Source organism: Macaca mulatta, chromosome 9, assembly GCF_049350105.2.
Source record: "Macaca mulatta isolate MMU2019108-1 chromosome 9, T2T-MMU8v2.0, whole genome shotgun sequence".
In the NCBI taxonomy this organism is placed as follows: domain Eukaryota; kingdom Metazoa; phylum Chordata; class Mammalia; order Primates; family Cercopithecidae; genus Macaca; species Macaca mulatta.
In genome coordinates this window covers 65,450,890-65,472,677 of record NC_133414.1, presented here as the reverse complement: position 1 = coordinate 65,472,677, position 21,788 = coordinate 65,450,890, and the positions used below count along the sequence as shown (strand labels likewise).

At 37.1% G+C, this 21,788-nt stretch overlaps 1 protein-coding gene across 10 annotated transcripts in view; it reads left to right on the top strand.

The window, feature by feature from the left end:
• The window catches only part of CCSER2 (coiled-coil serine rich protein 2), a 188,318-nt gene that overhangs the window by 77,859 nt on the left and 88,671 nt on the right, over positions 1-21,788 (top strand). For all 10 annotated transcript variants that reach the window (NM_001193762.2, XM_015147096.3, XM_015147100.3 and 7 more), the window contains 1 exon segment: positions 20,318-20,408. In NM_001193762.2, the coding sequence (NP_001180691.2) occupies positions 20,318-20,408 (91 nt within the window).

The following is a 21,788-nucleotide window of genomic DNA, read 5'->3' as shown; positions in this document are numbered from 1 at the left end:
TGTAACTTGACTGATTTGAGGACAGAAAATTGAACCTAAAATAAGGAAATTCTGACTGCTAAAGGAATTGAGGTCACTCAATACATTCATTTTCTCTGTAACAAAAGGACTACACATACCACTAATGCACTTGGCATTTTGATTTATTAAATATATATGTTAACTGAAATCTGCCACCCATTTGTAATCAGTATAGCTAAAATCACTTATCTGAAACCTGTGAAGGCTGAAGTAAAAAAGTAAATTTTAAAAGGCTTAAGTAAAGTCCAGTCAATCAAAACTTGATTTGAGCTTACTGCTGAGGTCTACGGAACATATTACATGACTGCAACCATTAGAAGTCTCACCAGACACACCTGACTCTTCTCCTTTTTCAGGTGCTCATGTGCTTCTGTAGTGGTCTGTTTCTTCTGTTTCAGCTTTCTGTGAGGCATCACAGAAAGGAAGGAACAAATATTTAAATTATGGAAAATGAATGCGGTAAGAATAGGAATGACTCTAAAACAGTAGAAACAAATAAGCCTAATTATAGCATTTGAGAAACAGGGTGTGTACGTTTTCTCTGGCTGCTATAACAAATTACCACAAATACAATGGCTTAAAACAACACACTATTTGTTATCTTACTATCCTCTAGCTTACAAGTCAGACACATGTCTCTGCAGGCTAAAATCAAGATGTCAGCAGGGCTAAGTGCCTTCCTGGAGACTTGAGGGAAGAATCCATTTCCCTATCTTTTCCAGCTTCTAAAAACTGCCTTTGGTTCATGACTTCCTTCCTCTGTCTGCAAACCCAGCAACACCGCACCTCTTTGACCATTCTCCTTCTGTCTCTCTTCTGCCTCCCTCTTCCATTCTGAGTGATTATTATACATTCGGCCCCCTCAGATAATCCAGGATAATACTCCTGTTTTAAGGTCAGCTGACTGGCAACCATAATTCCCCCTTTGCCATGTAAGGTATCGTATTTACAGGGATTATTCTGCTTATCAGGAAAATTATTTCATTTCTCTGGAACTCCTGTTTTTATTGTAGTAGAATTCTTAAAATATTTAATGAGAAGCCATAATTTCAGTTTCGAGACCCCAAAATGAAACAGTATTTATTTGTGGCTTTTGAAAGGAGCTACGTGCTTTCCTACTAATTTCTTCCTCTTTATTTCCCAGATTTTGAATTTATACCTGTTTATTTTTAAAGTTCCTGGGTCTTAAGGTAGGTTTGTTCCAGGGAAGGATAGAGAAAAATCTAAGGTCATTTATTGAGAACAGAAGAAAAATTTGTAAAGAATTGAACTATAGCTGAAGTATACCAATAATGATGAATATACTTTTTTTTTTTTAAAGTAATGATTTTGTTTCATAGGGTATTCTTAAGTGAAGAATTTATGTAGACATATTCACAGAGCCCTGTTCTGTTTTCTTGATCAGGGAACCAATATATTTTAAGGAAGTTTCATCTGTACATTGCCTGTATTCTGGTGATGTTTTGTAAGCTTGTTTAAAGTCGGTCACTCTTACCACATCTGGCCATTTGAGTTTTACAGAGAGTTACAGTCACAGTCTCATCCTATTTTCCAGAAAGATTTTTTAAATTTAATTTTTATGTATTTTGGGAATACAGATGCAGATTTTTTACATGTGTATATTGTGTAGTGGTGAAATCTAGGCTTTTAGCATACCCATCACCTGAATAGTGATCATTGTACCTATTGGTAAATACTCAACCCTCACCTCCTTCCCATCCTCCCACCTTTTGTAGTCTCCAATGGCTGTTATTCCACTCTGTATGTCCAGCTGTACCCGTTGTTTAGCTCCCACTTATAAGTGAGAGCATGTGGTATGTGACTTTATGTTTCTGAGTTATTTCACTTATAATAATACCCTCTAGTTCCATGTTGCTGCAAAAGACATGAGCTCATTCTTTTTTTATGACTGAGTAGTATTCCATGGTGTATACGTATTTCCCACACTTCCAGAAACAGTTTTGTAGCAATACTATACCTGAAATCTCTCGGGGTAGGAATTTTTGGGTGTCACAATGATAGTGGGAGATAGGAACACTGGATTAGAAGTTACTGGGGATGAGTGTTAGTCTGGATTTATTTATTTTCACTAAATATGTTTTGGTTACCTACCAGTTAGTAATTTTAAATAAGATAATGACATTTTTTAACCCTTCCTAAATGGAGAAGTTGTTCCATTATTCTTTTAAATCTGGAAAATGTTCATATTTAATTATTATATCCCTTCCATTGTTTCTGTGCCCCTTTTCTAGAACTTCTAATAATTGGCTGTTATATCTCTGTTGAGACTTTTAAAATTTTCTCTTTGTTTTCATTTATTTTTTAAACCTTTATTCTTTTACCTTTTTTGGCCTTTTTTTTTTTTTTTGAGAGATTTCATAGAGCTTATTTTTAAACCAGGCAATCACTTAACCCTTTATGGAAATTTCAAATATATTCACTGTTATTTTCTTTTTCTCTTTTTTTCTTTAAGTAACCATCTTACTGGGCGTTAAGTGGTATTTTATTGTGCTTTTGATTTGCTTATTCTCAAATGAGGTTGAACTTTTTTGTGTGTTTATTGTATATTTGTATATCTTTAGAGAAATGTTTTTTCAAGTCCTTTGCCCATTTAACCGGTCTGTTTGTGTTTTTGTTGTTGAATTGTAAGAGTTTCTTGGTACTAGATTCTTATCAAATGTGTGAATTGCAAATATTTTCTCCCATTCTGTAGGCTTCTTGATAATGTCCTTTGATATACAAGTTTTGAATTTTTATGAAGTCCAATTTTTATCTATTTTTGTTGTTGTCATTGCTTATGCTCTTAATGTCATATTGAAGAATTCATTGCCAGTCCAAAGTAAAAGTCACAAAGATTTATCCTTATGTTTTTGTTTTGTTTGTTTTTTAAAAAAGACGGGGTTTTGCTATGTTGCCCAGGCTGGTCTTGAACTCCTGGACTCAAGCAATCCGCCTGCCTTGGCCTCCCAAAGTGCTAGAATTACAGAGTGAGCCACCGCACACAGCCTCTTTTTTTTTCTTTCTGAGCGTTATATGATTTTAGTTCTTAGATTTAGGCCATTGGTCCATTTTGTGTTTTTGTATATGGTGTGAGGTAATGATCTGACTTAATTCTTTTGCCATCGGTTGACAGTTTTTTTCTTTTACCACTTTAAAAGTGCCATTTGAGACCAGGCGCAGTGGCGCATGCCTGTAATCCCAGCACTTTGGGAGGCTGCGGTGGGTGGATCACCTGAGGTCAGGAGTTTGAGACCAGCTTGGCCAGCATGTCGAATCCTCATATCTACTAAAAATACAAAAATTAGCCAGGCATGGTGGTGGGCACCTGTAATTCAAGCTACTTGGGATGCTGAGGCAGGAGAATTGCTTTAACCAGGGAGGTGGCCATTGCAATGAGTGGAGATCGCGCCACTGCACTCCAGCCTGGGCAACAGAAGTGAAACTCTGTCTCTTAAATAAATAAATAAATAAATAAATAAATAAATAAATACCGTCTGTAGCCAGGGGCCATGTCTCATGCCTATAATCTTAGTTCTTTGGGAAGCTGAGGTGGACAGATTGCTTGAACTGAATGAGAATGAAAATATATTTTATCAAAATTTGTACAATGTAACTAAAGCAGTGCTTAGAAGGAAATTTACAGTGATTAATACTTGCATTAGAAAAGAAGGGTCTCAAATTGATAATGAAAGCTTGTACCTTAAGAAACTAGTAAAAAATCAAATTAATTCCAAATCAAGTAGAAGGAAGGAAATAATAAGGAAAACAGAGATTAATGGAATTAAAAGCCCAAAAGTAATTGAAAAAAAGCAATGAAATTGAAAGGTGGTCTTTGAAAAGATCAATAAAGTTGATAAACATTTAGCAAGACTGGCAGAAGCATAGTGAAAGATTGCAGGGTTGAAGGAAAAAGGTACTGCTACAGACTCCACAGAATTAAAAATATAATGAGAGAAAACTATGAGAAACTCTTAAGCACATACATTTTTACTACTTGAGTGGACCAATTTCTTAAAAGCACAAACTATTAAACTTCACTCAAGTTGAAATAGATAATTTGAATAGCCCTGTAACCATTAAAGAATTTACTCTGTGGAAAAAAAAAATTCCAAAAAAGATCTTGTCCACATGGTTTCACTGGCCAATTTTACCAAACAATTAATGAAGAAGTAACAGTAATTCCACATAGACTTTTCCAAAAAGTAGAAGAAAAAGGAAAGATATCCCCTATTTATTTTACAAATCCAGCAATAACCTCATACTAAAACCGGACAAACACATTATATGAAAAGGAAACTATAGGCCAATATCCCTCATTAAGATCGTAGTGCGTGCTTGTAATTTTATGTGGCTTCAGTAGCCATTTCAAATGCAGATTTTGCTTTCTAGTGCCAGAGGCAGAGGCAGGCCATAGTCACCCTTGACATGGTTTCCATTTCTATACTACACCCAAATGGCCAGAGGTAAGAATTGAGAGGCATGACTCCTGCCTAGCAGACAGCTTTCTCTTTCCTGCAGCTTGCATTAAATGGACCATTCATTTATTATATTTGCTGATGAACTTAAAGTGACCACACCCTATTTCCCAATAATACTAGTTGCCAAACTCTCTTTTTCTCTCTACCAGCCTGTGCTCTGCATGTGGCCTCAAGGCATTCACTGTATGCTTCAGGGTCTGTAAGTACTTAAAAAGTCTTAAATTTTCACATTGTATTTGTTTCATTGAAGCCTTGTCTACAATCTGACCCGTAACTGCAATGCCTGCCCTGAAGGGACCCATGCAAGTGAATACCCTGTGAGCACTCTTTTGTCTGGGTCCCTGGTGGCTGCTGGTAACGGTAGCCCCCAGCCTGTGTTGACAGAGAAACTTGAAGAGTTTTATTCAAAATAAAGATAATCTTAAAAGTCTTCACATAATGTCAGCATATTGAAACTAACGTGTAAAAACAAAACAAAACAAAAATATAACGTTAGCAAATTGAAACCAACATGTAAAACAATGAAACAAAACAAAAACAAAACACTATTTGCCAAATGGGCTTATTCTAGGAATGCAAGGTTGAAAATCGATCAGTATAATCTATCATGTTAACAGTTTTATGGGAAAACAAATCCTAACAATTGGTGGAGAAAATAAATTTCATTTAGCAAAATATAACATCAATTAATGACCTTTGCCAAACTAATAGAAAAGAATTTGACATCTTCAAAAAACCTACAGCTAACATTATGTTAATACTTAATGAAGAAAGATTAAATGCTTTTCTCCTAAATTCGAGAACAAGACAAATATGTCCATTCTCACCACTCTTATTCAATGTAGTTCATGAAGTTCAGCCAGTGTTAATAAGCCAAGAGAAAGAAAGAAAAGGGATTTTTATTTTCAGATGGCATTCTCTGCATGGAAGACTCAACATAGTTAAGATGTCAGTTCTTCCTAAATTTGTAAAGACTTAATGCATTTTTTTTTTCATCAAAACCCTAGAAATAAATTTTTGTAGATATAGACAGGCTTATTCTAAAATTTATATAAAAAAGCAAGGGAACTAGAGTCGCTTACACAATTTTGAAAAATAAGAATAAAGTGGCAAGAATTACTCTACCTGATGTAAAGACTTAATAGTTACAGTAATCAAGAGAGTGTGGTATTGGCAGAAGCATAGACACATAGATCAATGGAACAGAATAGAGAACCCTGAAGTAGACCTACACAGATATGCCCAAGTGAGTTTTGAAAATTTTTTTTTTTTTTTTGAGACAGTCTCGCTCTGTCACCCAAGCTGGAGTGCAGTGGTGCGATCTCGGCTCACTGCAAGCTCCGCCTCCTGGGTTCATGCCATTCTCCTGTCTCTGCCTTCCGAGTAGCTGGGACTACAGGCGCCCGCCACCACGCCCGGCCAATTTTTTGTATTTTTAGTAGAGATGGGGTTTCACCGTGTTAGCCAGGATGGTTTCAATCTCCTGACCTCATGATCCGCCCGCCTCGGCCTCCCAAAGTACTGGGATTACAGGCGTGAGCCACCACACCCAGCCTGAAAAATGTTTAGAGGCAGTTTTAACAAATAGTACTGAAACAATTGGATATCCATAGGTAAAACAAAGTAAAACAAAATAAATCTCAAACTAAACCTCTCACCACCTATTAAAATTAATTCAAAATGGATCATTGATCGTATAAAATGTGAACTATGAAACTTGAAAAGAAATATAGAAGGAAATCATTAGGAACTAGGGCTAAGCACAGAGTTCTTTGATATTAAAAACATAATCCATAAGAAAGAAATTGACAAATTGGTCCACATTAAAATTAAAAATGTTTACATTGCAGAAAACTCTATTAAGAGGATGAAAACAAGCTACAGAGTGGGAGAAAAACTTTGCAAACCACATATCTGACAGAGTTCTCATATCCAAAATATCTAACAAACTCTCAAGTTGAACAATACAAAATACCAGCAATTTAATTAGAAAAGGAGTAAAAGACTTTTGACATTTCACCAAAGAGGAGATATGGATGGGAAATAAGGACATGGAAAGACATTCATCATAATTAACCCTTAGGAAATTGCAAATTAAAATCACATTCTATACACCTATAGAATGACTAATATAAAAAACTGTGATAATACCAAATGCTAGTGAAAATGCCAAGAAACAACATTTCATGTATTTCTGGTGGAAATTAAAATAGTTCAGCTGGATAAAATATATATAAATGCTCCAAGCTAAATAAATTGGGCTGGAAAAAGCCTCTTTGTGCTCTAGAAGATAACAAATGGGAGACAGTTTGTCTTTGTTCAGAGTATGGAAAATAATTCAGAAGTTACTGATTTAGAGAGGGAATACACCTTGAATTCATTTCTAAACCAACGGTCTTTGAAAATAGGGTTGCCATCTTGACTTTCTGGACCAGATCACGAGGGAGTAAGACTAGCTTTAAATTTAACATTCATTACCTGGGTTGCTCTGTAGCCAGATGCTAAAGGGTCACATCCTGTGGGCACACAAGGAGCCACCTCTGTTCTGATTTCATTAAACTCCCCTGAAATCCACAGGATACACACGGGGCTCCATTCCTTGATCCTCAGTATCAAATGACTGTAATTTCACCATGCCAACCCCTTTGAAACAAACTTAACCCCTCCAGTTTCTTTTGTTGATGGGGAAGCAGGTTGGAGTATTCTCAGCTTACTAACAAGGTTGTTTAAGGAGTCTTCTTAGTCCTTTGACCTATTACTCCCATTTTCTTGATTTTAAGTGTGGTTTAATATTGACAGGATTAGTTATGCAACTACTTAAAACTGAGTGGACAGGAAGCAATCAGATGCCACTGGGACAAACTGGATGTGGAGCTCAAGCTGCTTGATTTTGTTTCACACTAAATGAAATTAGTGCTTGTTTAGGACAAACCTCGTGGACCACCACAGTTGAGCATGTTTGTCCAGTTAGCTATTGAACTACTAAATATGTGTTCTGTTCCAATTGAATCATTGTCCTCAAAAGGCAATTTTTTTAAAAGTTTGACTTAAAAAAACAAGATTCCTATAAGTAATAAATGAGTTTAGCAGTGTTGTAAGATATAAAGTCAATGCACACAATTCTTATTTCTCTGTATCATCAATGACTAGTTATAAACTTGAGTAAATATAACAACGTTGTTTATAACATCTATAAAAACACTTATGTATAAATCTAACAAAGTCTATACTGAAGAGTATAGGGAGCTTATGAAAGAAATTAAAGAAGATCTAGATAAAATATGACCTACATAAATACATAAAGTAATGTGGTGTTCATGGACTGGAAGGCTTAGTGTAGTGAAGACATTACTCAATCCCAAAGTGATGAAATACTAATCAAAATCCCAGCAGGAGTACCAATCTATTTTGTTGGAAAAAGCAGAACAAAGCTGGAGGAATTGTACTAACCCATTTTAAAGCTACAGCAATCAGGACACTGTAACATTGGCAAAGAGACAGTCAGTTAAACCAGTGGAACATAATAGAGACTCCAGAAAAGAAATGGAACCACATAAAGATGGCCTGTGGATCTTTGACAAAGATTTAAAAGAAACTCAGTGGAGAAATCTTTCAACAAATGTTGTTGGAACCATTTGATCGTTCATATATTAAAAAACAAAAATTGAACTTTGACTAAAATTTTACGTCTTATACAAAAATTATTCCAAAATGGACCTTTGATGTAATTGTGAATTGTAAAACTGTAAGAAAACATTTTAAAATACTATGGCCTGGAGATTAGGGGAAAAGTTATTAGAAATTATGCCAAAAGCATGATCCATAAAAAATTAACTGGATTACGTTAAATTAAAAACCTTTGTTCTACCAAAGATACTGTCAAGAAACAATAAAAAGTTAAATTACAGACTAGGAGAAAATACTTGTGACTCATGTATCTGTGAAAAGACTTTTATCCAGAATGTATAAAGAACTCTTAAAAGTCAACAATAAGTAAGTAGACAACCCAAATCAAAAAATGTATAAGAGACCTGAATAGATACTTTACCAAAAAGGATATGAGTGGCACATAAACATGTAAAACTTTGTTCAACATCATTAGCAAATTCAGGCCATGCTGAGACACCATTGCACACCTATTAGAAGAGCTAAAATAAAGATTACTGACAGTAACTAAGGGCTGTTGAGGATGCGGAGCAACTAGAAGTCTCATTCATTGCTGATTGATATGTGAAATGTTACAACAACTCTGGAAAATGACCTAGCAGTTTCTTAAGAAGTAAACAAACACTCACTGTATCATCTAGCAGTCCTACTCCTGGGTATTTACCATAGAGAAATGAGAACTTATATTCACACAAAAACTTGTACATGCATGCTTATGATAACTTCATGTATAGTAGCTAAAAACTAGAAAGAATCGAAATATCCTTCAGTTAGTAAATTGATACACAAACCGTACATTTGTAATGGAATACTACTCAGCAGTAAAAAGAAACCAGTGAACCTTAAAGGCATTATGCTGAGTGAATGAAGTCATTCTCAAAATGTTGCATGCTATATGATTCCATTTATTTGATATTCTTGAAAGACGAAACTATGGGGATGGAGAACCGATCAGCGTTTGACAGAGGTTATGGATGGGAGGAGGGTGTAACTATAACTGAATAGTATGAGGGACTTCTTTGAGGGTGAAGAAACTGTTCTGCATCCTAATTGCGTTGGTGTTTACACATCTATTTGTGCTTTAAAATTTATAAACTGTATAGCCCCCAAAATTAATTTTATAGTATAATTAAACTAATGATGGTGTCATTTGTTAGAAACATTTATAATGAAGGAGAAATGTGTGAAGGAAGCACCAACCCACCATCTCACTGTTCATTCTATTTGAATAGAAGTGTGTTCTCAAAGTCCAAGGAAGTTCTATGGTAAACCTGCTCATATGTGCTCAGAGTTTTAATTCCAGTCAGTCTTGTGGGAAGCCTCTGGAAGCCAGAGAATATACACATTTGAGTTTTCATTGTCATACTCCCAATTAATGATTGCATTTTAATGGTCTACTAAGGAGAACAGGTCTATATGGATGTTGGCTCCCAATAAGTGCAGGACTGCCAGTTAGAGAAAGAGGCTGCCACAACAAACAGGGAATAGAAACTCCTTCCCACATTAACCAATTTCCGCACTACATGGTTTCCTCTTTTCCTGTAAAAATGCAGTTTCTACCCTGTGCAGATGATTTCTAAGCTGGTAAAGAAAAGTTAGAGTAAGTTAATTTTTCTTTCTCCCGTTACCTGAACCCTTACTCTAATTCTAGTGATATCTGTGATGTCACTCCTTTCAAAATCTGATGTTAAACATAGACCTCCCCAAAAGATGGGCAAGGGAAGAATTGCCTAAAGCAGATGTTAGAATTCAGTAATCTTACTCTACGGTGTTTTGTCAAACTTACTGTTCAACATCTTCTGGTTGTCATCTATTTGGTAACAACTCCCACAATTCATATCTCTTTACTTAACTCTAGACCGCTATATTCAGTTATCATTTGAATTTGTCTTCTAAAAGATGCAGCATGCACATCAAAATAATTGGGTTTCAAAACTATGTATTCTTTTTCATTCTTCCAGATCTGGCCTTCCTTTTTAGTTTTGCTTCTGTTATTGTTTTATCTATTTAATCTTTTCCAGCTTTATTGAGGTTGACTTTCCTTTTTTTTTGTTTTGCTTCCATCATTTGTTTTATTTATTTGTTTAATCTTTTCCAGCTTTGTTGGGGTTGGCCTTCCTTTTTTATGCTTTATTTCAGTTAATAAGCATCATACATTTGTTTCTCAAGCCAGGAACTAAGGAGTCATCCATGGCTTCTTGCTTACTTCTCAGTTAACTTTCATCCTATAGAGTCTAACTCCTCAGTATGTTTCATAACTGCTGCTTATTTGTTCTCACTGACACTGATTAATATCAGGCCACTGTCATATGCCACATGGATTCTGCAATAGCGACAAAGCTGGTTTTCTGTCTGACTTAAATCCATTCTATACACTGCAGCCAGAATAATACTTCCCTAGTGCAAATCTCAATTTGTCACTTTTTAAAACTCTTTCGTTTTGTTTACCTGGGCATATCCTGTACCCAGATTAGTGCTTTGCATATATTAGTAGTGTTATTTGTAAATTACTGAGAATATGTTTTCTGGATCAATGCCTAGCCCCCCAAATTGGCTGGCTGCCAAGAATGATGGTACCACACATGTACCAAAAGTGTTTGAAAAGACTTAACTCACAAAATGAGACTTTCTGGGGAGAACAGGGCAGTCACCCACACTGGCTCACAATGGTTTACATGGAGGGGAGGGGCGGGTGGCACTGATATTTGTCGTGGTTAGTGAATGAGCTGGGTTGAAGGTTCCCACATGCAGGTTGGTTTTGTGTGATTAGAACTTCCCAGTGGTGCCAGGACTTAATACAACATGAAGTTTTACTTACTATAAAAGCCCTATGTCCTTTTTACATAAAGGAAAAATTTATTATTACAGAAAAGTAAAAAAAAATATATAAAAAACGTAAGTATGTGCTTATGTTCTCACATATTGGAAGATTGTAATTGTCCTTCAGTTTATCACCTGCCAGATATTTGAATGTATTTTTCAGCGTTAAAATTGTAGTCATATTGTGCATATGTAATCTGCTTCTTTTCTTCTCCCTCATTTTACAGAGTGGATTTTTATCTAATGAGATGAATGTTTGAAACATCATAAATAAGGATTTATTTATATATGGATAGTTTTCTTCTTTTCCTCTCTCTCCCTCCGTTTTTTTACCTCTCTTCCTTCCTTCCTTCTTTCCTTTCGTGTTCCTCTTCCCCCTTCCTTTTCAACTGGGCTTTTTTAGTAACTTCGTAGAGTGACATAATTATTCGGTCACCTTTACATTAATTAGAGTAGACTCACTCCCATTCTTTGAGGCTATATGTTTTAACCATTCATTATAAAATGAAAGGTACAGAAAATCACATAAAATGTAGGATTTAGTTGGTTATTAAAAGTTTGGCATCTTTTTAACAGTGGTAACAGTTCTCCTTTTACTGATTCAGTGCTGCTCCGCAGGCCCTGCTCTGGACTTAGAGCACAATGCTATATTGCTTTGGATTCTTTGCCGTGGCCTTAATTGTCAGATCTGGCCCAGGGTACCCAACACTGTCTTGTTTCACACATACTCAGACATACATACACAAACAGCCAAATGTTTCTTGAGAGGGTATGATTTTGGGGGGAATAAAGTTACTTATATCATAATGCTTATTGTGATAAATGAGAAAACATAAGTACTCTAAACCAAACAAGAATAAAACTCATTTCTTCTATTTATTTTATTTTATTATGTTTATTTATTTATATTTTTTGAGACAGAGTCTCACTCTGTCACCTGAGCTGGAGTGCAGTAGTGCGATCTCGGCTCACTGCAACCTCCACCTCCCGGGTTCAAGCAATTCTCCTGCCTCAGCCTCCCCAGTAGCTGGAATTACAGGTGCCTGCCACAACGCCTGGCTAAGTTTTGTATTTTTAATAGAGATGGAGTTTCACCATGTTGGCCAGGGTGGTCTTGAATTCCTGACCTCAGGTGATCTGCCCACTGTGGCCTCCCAAAGTGCTGGGATTACAGGGATGAGCCACCGTGCCCGGCCTATTTATTTAAAGAAAAAAATGTGTTTTTTTTTTGTAGAGATGGGATCTCCCTATGTTGCCTAGGCTGGTCTCAAACCCCTGGGCTCAAGCAATCCTCCTGCCTCAACCTCCCAAAGTGCTAAGAATACAGGCATTAACCACATTAGCCACTTTGGAAATATGAGATTTCCAAAAGTTAATTTGTGTTTTGGTTTCTTTCCAACTATTTTCTATGTATATTACAGTGTTTTTATTTTCATAAAATGGGTAATTCTGTACATGCTGTTTTAGATAACTGCTGCTTGCTTTTTTTTTAAACAGTTAACATCTAGTTCATTAACAAAGAACTATGTTCAAATGGGGGAAAACATTTGTGAAGAAGCATGAGGAACATTTTGGAGTTAATGTATATGTTTGTTGTCTTGATTTCGATGGTGTTTCCATACCATGACTATAATGTCAACATTTATCAGTTTAGTTTTTTCGACTTTTATTTAAGTTAACTTTTATTAAGTTTAGGGATAAGTGTGCAGGACATGCAGGTTTCTTACACATGTAAACGTGTGCCATGGTGGTTTGTTGCACAGATCATTCTATCATCCAGGTATTAAGCCCAGCATCCATTAGTTTTTCTTCCTGATCCAATCCCTCCACCCACCCTCTGCCCTCTGCTAGGCCCCAGTGCATGTTGTTCCCTGCAGTGTGTCCATGTGTTCCCATCATTCAGCTCCCACATGTAAGTGAGAACATGCGGTGTTTGGTTTTCTGTTCCTGCGTTAGTTTGATGAGGATAATGTCTGCCAGCTCTAACCATATCCCTGCAAAGTACTTGTTCCATTTTGTGGTTGCATAGTATTCCATGGTGTATATGTACCACAGTTTATTTATCTGGTCTGTCATTGATGGGAATTTAGGTTGATTCCATGTCTCTGCTACTGTGAATAGTGCTGCAATGAACATATGCACGCATATATCCTTATGTAATAGAATTATTTATATTTCTTCAAGTATATATCCAGCAGTGGGATTGCTGGGTCAAATGGCATGTCTGCCCCTAGGTCTTTGAAGAATCACCACACCATCTACCACAATGTTTGAACTAATTTATACTTCCACCAACAGTGTAAAAGTGTTCCTTTTTCTCCACAGCCATGCCAGCATCTGTTGCTTTTTGACTTTTCAATATTAGCCATTCTGACTGGCGTGAGATGGTATCTCATTTTGGTTTTTATTTGCATTTCTCTAAGGATCATTGATGTTGAGCTTTTTCTTCATGTTTGTTGGCCGCATGTATGTCTTCTTTTGAGAAGTGTCTGTTCATGTCCTTTGCCCATGTTTTATTGGGATTGTTTGCTTTTTTTCTAATAAATTTGCTTAAGTTTCTTGTAGAGTCTAGTGACTAGACCTTTGTCAGATGGATAGATTGCAAAAATTTTTCTCCCATTTCATAGGTTGTCTGTTCACCCTTGTGATAGTTTCCTTTGCTGTGCAGAAGCTCTTAATTAGATCCCATTTGTCAATTTTTGCTTTTGCTGTAATGCTTTTGGCATTCTCATCATGAAATATTTGTCCGTGCCTAAATCTTTATCTGAATGATATTGCCTAGATTTTCTTCTAAGGTTTTTATAGTTTTGGGTTTTACATTTAAGTCTTTAATCCATCGTGACTTAACTTTTGTGTATGGTGTAAGGAAGGAGTCCAGTTTCAATTTTCTGCGTATGACCAGCCAGTTCTTCCAGCACCATTTATTAAATAGGATGTCCTTTCTCTATTGCTTGTTTCTGTGAGGTTTGTTGAAGATTATGTGGTTATAGGTGTGCAGTCTTATTTCTGAGTTCTCTATTCTGCTCCATTGGTCTATGTATCTATTCTTACACCAGTACCATGCTGTTTTGGTTACTGTAGCCTTGTATATGAAGTGAGGTAGCATGATGCCAGCAGAATATGGGTGCTCCTGTATTGGGTGCCTATATATTTAATTCTTTTTGCTTAGGATTGTCTTGGCTGGGCTCTTTTTTTGTTCCATATGAATTTTAAAATAGTTTTTTTCTAATTCTGTGAAGAATGTCAATGGTAGTTTAATGGGAATAGCATTGAATCTGTAAATTTGCTTCGGCAGTATGGCCATTTTCATGATATTGATTTTTCCCATCCATGAGCATGGAATGGTTTTCCATTTGTTTGTTTCCTCTCTGATTTTGTTGAGCAGTGGTTTGTAGTTCTCCTTGAAGAGGTTCTTTACTTCCATCGTTAGCTGTATTAATACGTAGGTATTCTATTCTTTTTGCGGCAATTTATGAATGGGAGTTCATTCATGATTTGGCTCCCAGCTTGCCTGTTGTTGGTGTTTAGGAATGCTAGCCATTTTTGCACACTGATTTTGTATCCTGAGACTTTGCTGAAGTTGCTTATCAGCTTAAGAAGCTTTGGGGCTGAGATGATGGGGTTTTCTAAATATATAATTATGTCATCTGCAAACAAAGACAGTTTGACTTCTTCTCTTCCCATTTGAATACCTTTTATTTCTTTCTCTTGACTGATTGCCCTGGCCAGAACTTTCAATACTACGTTGAATAGGAGTGGTGAGAGAGGGCATCCTTCTCTTGTGCCGATTTTCAAGGGGAATGCCTCCCAGCTTTTGCCCTTTCAATATGATATTGGTTGTGGGTTGTCATATATGGCTCTTATTATTTTGAGGTATGTTCCTTCACTACCTAGTTTATTGAGTGTTTTTAACATGAAGAGATGTTGAATTTTGTCAAGGGTCTTTTCTGTATCTATTGAGATAGTCATGTGGTTTTTGTCTTTAGTTTTGTTTATGTGATGAATCACATTTATTGATTTGCATATGTTGAAACAGGCCCTGCATCCCAGGCATGAAGTCTACTTGATCATGGTAGACAAGCTTTTTGATGTGCTGCTGCATTCTGTTTGCCAGTATTTTGTTAAAGATCTTTGCATTTATGTTCATCAAGGATATTGGCCTAAAGTTTTCCTTTTTTGTTATATTTCTGCCAGATTTTGGTGTCAGGATGATGGTGACCTCATAGAACGAGTTAGGGAGGAGTCCCTCCTTTTAAATTTTTTTGAATAGTTTAAGTAGAACTGATAGCAGCTCTTCTTTGTGTACCTCTGATAGAATTCAGATGTGAATCTATCTGGTCTTGGGCTTTGTTTTTGGTTGGTGGGATATTTATTACTGGCTCAATTTTAGAACTCGTTATTGGTCTGTTCAGGGAATCAGTTTCTTCCTGATTCAGTCTTGGGAGGCTTGTTGGGGTGATCAGACCCAATAACAGGTCGTTGGGATGATGAAGTCCAGTGGAGCCAAAGGGATGAGACAAAGATAGTTTGAGAGAGGAAGTGGGACCAGGGGTCCATTGTGAGTGTGGAGGCTGTGAAGGCCCCGATCTTGGGAGCCCATGCTATTTATTGGTGCTCAAACAAAGACACAGGTGGTGAGGATGTGGGGGTTGAAAGGAAATGGTGTATTAAGTGAACGAGAAACATATGGCTACTTGAGATAATGGGAGTGCTAGAAGCAAGGAGCCAGCAAGTCCAGCAGACTTGCAAGCCCTGCCTCAGCTTCTCTCCCAACTACTCAACTTTTCTCCCAAAAAGGGTGTATGCGTCCAGGAATTTATCTGTTTCTTCTAGATTTTCTAGTTTATGTGCATAGAGGTATTTATAGTATTCTCTGATGATTGTTTCTATTTCTGTGGGGTCAGTGGTGATATTCCCCTTATCATTTCTGATTATGTTTATTTGATTCTTCTCTCTTTTCTTCTTATTAGTCTAGCTAGTTGTCTATTAACTTTTTCAAAAAACTGTTCCTGGATTCGTTCATTTTTTTTTTTTTTTTTGGAAGGGATTTCTGTGTCTCCATCTTCTTCAGTTTAGCTCTGATCTTGGTTATTTCTTGTGTTTTGCTCACTTTGGGGTTGGTTTGCTCTTTGTTCTCTAGTTCTTTTAGTTGTGATGTTAGGTTGTTAACTTGAGATCTTTTTAGCTTTTTGATGTGGGCATTTAGTGCTATAAATTTCCCTCTTAACACTGCTTTAACTGCATCCCAGAGATTGTGGTATGTTTTCTTTTTGTTCTCCTTACTTTCAAAGAACTTCTTGATTTCTGCCTTACTCTCATTATTTTCTCAAGAGTCATTCAGGAGAAGGTTGTTCAATTTCCATGTAGTTGTGTAGTTTTGAGTGAATTTCTCAATCTTGAGTTCTAATTTGGTTGCACTATGGTCCGAGACACTGTTATGAATTCAGTTCTTTTGCATTTGCTGAGGAGCGTTTTACTTTTGATTATGTGATCAATTTTAGAGTAAGTTCCCTGTGGCCATGAGAAGAATTCATATTCTGTTGTTTTTGGGTGGAGAGTCCTGTATATATCTATCAGGTCTACTTGATCCAGATCTGAGTGCAGGTCCTGAATATCTTTGTTAATTTTCTGTCTCAATGATCTTTCTAATATTGTCACTGGGGTGTTAATGTCTCCCACTGTTATTGTGTGGAAGTCTGCATCTCTTTGTAGGTCTCTAAAAACTTGCTTTCTGAATCTGGGTACTCCTATTTTGGCTGCATATATATTTAGGATAGTTAGGTCTTCTTGTTGAATTGAACCTTTTACCATTATGTAATGCCCTTCTGTGTCTTTTTTGATCTTTCTTGGTTTAAAGTCTATTTTGTCAGAAACCAGGAGTGAAACCTCTGCTTTTTTATGTTTTCCATTTGCTTGGTAAATATTCCTCCCTCCCTTTATTTTGAGCCTATGTGTGTCTCTGTATGCAAGATGGGTCTTTTGAAGACAGCATACCAGTGGATTTTGGCTAATTATTTAGATTGCCATTCTGTGTCTTTTAATTGGGGCATTTAGCCCATTTACATTTAAGGTTAGTATTGTGTGTAAATTTGATCTTGTCATCATGATGCTAGCTGGTTATTTTGCAGACTTGTTTATGTGGTTGCTTCATCGTGTTACTTGTTTGTGTACTTCAGTGTGCTTTTGTAGTGGCTGGTAATGGTTTTTCCTTTCTGTATTTAGTGTTTCCTTCACGAGCTCTTGCAAAGCAGACTTCTTTGCTTATGAAGCTTAGTTTGGCTGGATATGAAATTCTGGGTTGGAAATTATTTTCTTTAAGAATGTTGTCTATTGTTCCCCAACCTCTTCCTGGCTTGTAGGGTTTCCACTGAGAGGTCTGCTATTAGTCTGATTGGCTTTCCTTTGTGGGTGACCTGGTCTTTCTCTCTGGCTGCCCTTAACATTTTTTTTTTTTCATTTCGACCTTGAGAATCTGATGATTATGTGTCTTGGGGTTGATCTTCTCATGGAATATCTTATTGGGGTTCTCTGCAGTTCCTGAATTTGAATGTTGGCCTGTCTTGCTACCTGGGGGAAGTTCTTCTGGATGATATCCTGAAGTATGTTTCCCAAGTTGGTTCCATTCTCCCCATCTCTTTCAGGTATCCCAATCAGTTATAGGTTTGGTCTCTTTACATAATTGCATATTTTTTCAGAGATTTTTTTCATTTATTTTCATTCTTTTTTCTCTAATTTTGTCTGCATGTTTTATTTCAGCAAGATGGTCGTTAAGCTCTGAGATTCTTTCCTCTGCTTGGTCTGTTGTGCTATTGATACTGGTGATTACATTGGGAAGTTCTCATGTTGTGATTTTCAGCTCCATCAGGTCAGTTATGTTCCTCTCTCAACTGGCTATTTTGACTATCAGCTTCTGTGTTGTTTTATCATTCGGAGCTGCTTTGCATTAGGTTACAACATGCTCCTTTAGCTCAGCAAAGTTTGTTGTTACTCACCTTCTGAAGCCTACTGTGTCAGTTCAGCCATCTCATCCTCAGCCCAGTTCTGTGCCCTTGCTGGAGAGGTGTTGTGGTCATTTGCAGGAGATGAGGCACTCTGGCCTTTTGAGTTTTCAGCGTTTTTGCACTGATTCTTTCTCATATTTGTGGGCTTATCTACTTTCGATCTTTGAGGTTGCTGACCTTTGAATGGGATTTTTGTGGGGTCTTTTTTGTTGATGTTTTTATTGCTGTTGTTTTCTGTTTGTTTTCCTTTTAACAGTCAGGCTACTCCTCCAAAGGGCTGCTGGGGTTTGCTGGCATTCCTCTTCAGACCCTAGTTGCCTCAGTTTTTTTCTTACCTGGAGGTATCACCAGTGAAGGCTATGAAACAGCAAAGATGGCAACCTGATCCTTCCTCTGGAAACTCCATTCCAGGGGTTACTGACCTGTTGGCAGCCTGAAGGATGCACCTGTAGGAGGTGGCTGGAGACCCTGTTGGGTGGTCTCATCCATTCGGGAGAAACAGGATCAGGGACCTACTTAAAGAAGCAGTCTGGCTGCTTTTTGGTAGCACAACTGTGCTGCATTGTGGGGGACCCTTCCTTGTTTGGACTATCTGGACTCTCCGGAGCCAGCAGACTGGATCAGCTGAGTTGACCAGACGGCAGAGATGGTGGCTGCCCCTGCTCCTGGAAACTCAGTCCTTCTCAGGCAGACTCTGGCCTGTCATTGCTGGCTGGCTGGAATTCCAAGTCAGTGGGTCTTAACTTGTAAGGTGCCGTGCAAGTGGGGCCTGCAGAACGACGCTGCTTGGATCCTTGGATTCAGCCACACTCCTAGTGGTATGTAGGGACAGATCTGCCTTGCCGGGAATCCCAGGGGTGGAATATGCAAAACTCTTGCATCTCTGTGTGTGCCCGAACTGCTGCCCTACCTGGACGCCACACTGCTCTGTGTATTGGTGACATGGTCTTATGAGAGGATCTCCTGTTCTGCTGGTTGCAAAGACCTGTGGGAGAAGTGTGGTTTCCCCAGGTGGGATTGCACAATCACTCACCACTTCCCTTGGCTGAGGTTGGGAGTTCCTTTGTCTCCACATGGGTCCCAGGTGGACTGTTGCCCCACCCTGCTTTTCTTCATTCTCTGTGGGTGAAACTATTTGTCTAGTCAGTCCCAATGTGAGAACCTGGATATTTCAGTTGAAGGTGGTGAATTCACTCGCTGCTTTCATTCCTCTCCATGAGTGCCATAGACTATAGCTGCTTCTAATTGGCCATCTTGGCGCTCTCTCCTGTTTGCTTTAAATGTGTACAGTTTAATTGCATGTCAAACATTCTGCAAGAGTTTTTTAAAATGAAAAAAAAAATTTCCAGAGATTTTGTTTTTCAGATAATTTTTCTAGTTACTTTTGGAGGGGCCAACACAAAATTGAACATATTTGCATGGAACACCCAACATAGGAAACAGTTTTAATTTTATTCATATTGTCTGTAATAAAGTAGATATTTCCCTTCTATAAGAGTTTTTTATGACCATGATGTCTCAGTCTTTTAAAAGTTTGTTGGACTTTTGATCTTTTTACTTGTATATACTAAGGAAAGGTCTTATGATATTTGGATTCATTCTTGGATTGTAAGGACTCACCAGTGGGTTATAGGTCAAACTGAGTTTATTACCTTGACCTTAGTTTTTGTTTATTCAGTTCTTTAGGCTTCAGCACAATAGTCTTTGAAAATAAAACACTTCTTTTGTAAGAAGTGATAATAGCTGGTAAGATTGCAAATAAAAGCCAGCAGGGACTGCGTATGCCAGTTTGAATAGTCTAGTACTATCATAGAAAAAGAATAAATTTAGTCCAGCCAAGGAGGTGACAGAGTGCTTAATGGTAGCAGGAGGTAGGTTTGGCACAGTAAAGGAAATGGAATTAACCACATTATTAAAGACTTATTTTATTATTTATGTAAGTGGTCCCATCCCTGGACATAATAAAACATAGCCTCTCACCTCTTATACCAATTATGAATAACTTTTGGGTGATTCTGTACTATTTTTGGTTCTTCAATATGTTACCAGGGAAGATGTTAAAAACATGGACTTAAAGTTTTTTAATATGTAAATAAAAATCTGTTGGGGAGGAAGACTAGGAGGGAGGAAGACTAGGAGAAGGATGTTAGAAATAGCTTAAACTAGTTGAATCTATTTTTATTTAAAAAATTTAAAACCTGTTTTATTCTATTCTTTCAGTGCAGATAATGAGCAAATTCAGTATATCATATAGTTCAATTTCTAAAAATAATGGTTGTACATATCCTTAGAGCTAGATTATAGTATATTTTTTACTGCTTTTGTTCACAGGATATTTTGAATAATCTTGAATCATGTGACCTTGAGGATGATGATCTTATGCTTGATGTGGATCTGCCTGAGGATGCACCTCTTGAAAATGGTAAGTTGAAACAATATTGAACCTTCAGAGGTATATACTTGAGCTACTTGACTGTAGCCAATTTGATATTTGTTGCTTGCAGACTTCGTAATCTTAATGGAGCCTTTCAGACTGAGAATCAGTCTTAAGTGATATAAAATAGGTTCATTTGCAAACTAACTTAAATATTTAAAACCTGATTTTGTAAGTCTTAGATATAATTCTCTATGATCCAATAACATTTTATACCATAAAGTAAGTTGCAGATAAGAGTTGTCTTTTCTTTTTCTGTGTATGTACCCAGTTTTTCCTCCCTTTATCTCGTATTGATTTTAGGAAGAAATGTATTTACAGAAACATACCATCTGACTTGTGAAACACTATAATATCTTAATTTGATAAATATTTTATAAAGATTAATTCTGAAAGTGATGACCTTCTGAATGGATCATTCTGTACATTTTACTCCCAATTCTAGTCTGTCTTTCTCTCTAGATCCCAGTAACTGCTGGGGTGAGGCTTTAGATAATCCATATGGGAGAGGGGACTTAGGTTCTTTTTGCTCCAACGACATAGCACTTGTAGGATTTTTTTATCTTAAGGACTGTTGGAGAATCAGAAACCAGCATAAAAAAGCCCTGGGGGCAAAGGTTGAAATGGGGATACTCCTGGGGAGAGGGCTGCCCTTAGGAATCTGAGAATTTCCTGTCAATCAACATTTGCCTGGTCTCACAGGCCTCTATGGGCTAGAAATAAAGTAAAAATGGTGAGTGGGATCCTTTTATCCATGGTGCTAGAAAAATGCAAGGAATATTTCAGAGAGGTGAGATATCTGTCCTAATGCTTCACTGGGGTGTTAGTAGCCTGCTTTACTGCTTTACTACCAGCTTCTATTTGTCATACTGGTGAGGCTTTTATTTTTCCTGCCGGAATGCTGTATGGCATTCTCAAAATCTCAGTTGCTTTCAAAATAAACATTTATTTTTCTAATTTATGGATCTAAGGATTAGTTGGGAAGCTGAGGCTATGGGACTGGCTTGAGGTCTATTCCATGTTTCTTCATTTTGAGACGAGGACCACTTTGCGGCAGGTTGTTCTCATGACAGCAGAAATGCAACAGGATGAGCAGAAACATGCATATTATGTCTCTTAAAGTCTTAGCTAAGAGCTAGCACTTTTTTTTTTTTAGAATAACAAAAAATATTTTACTAAAACATAAGATTTACAAAAGTTTCCAGATAAGCCATACCAAATGGTCACAAGATTTTTTGAAGTGGGGAATCTACACTTGACAGCAAAGCCACAGTGTTATTAGTGAGGGTTTGATAGTTGTTTAGTGTTCCCATTTTAGTTCAAACAATCCAAGCTTGTCCATCTGCATTGTCTAAATAAGGTTAGATT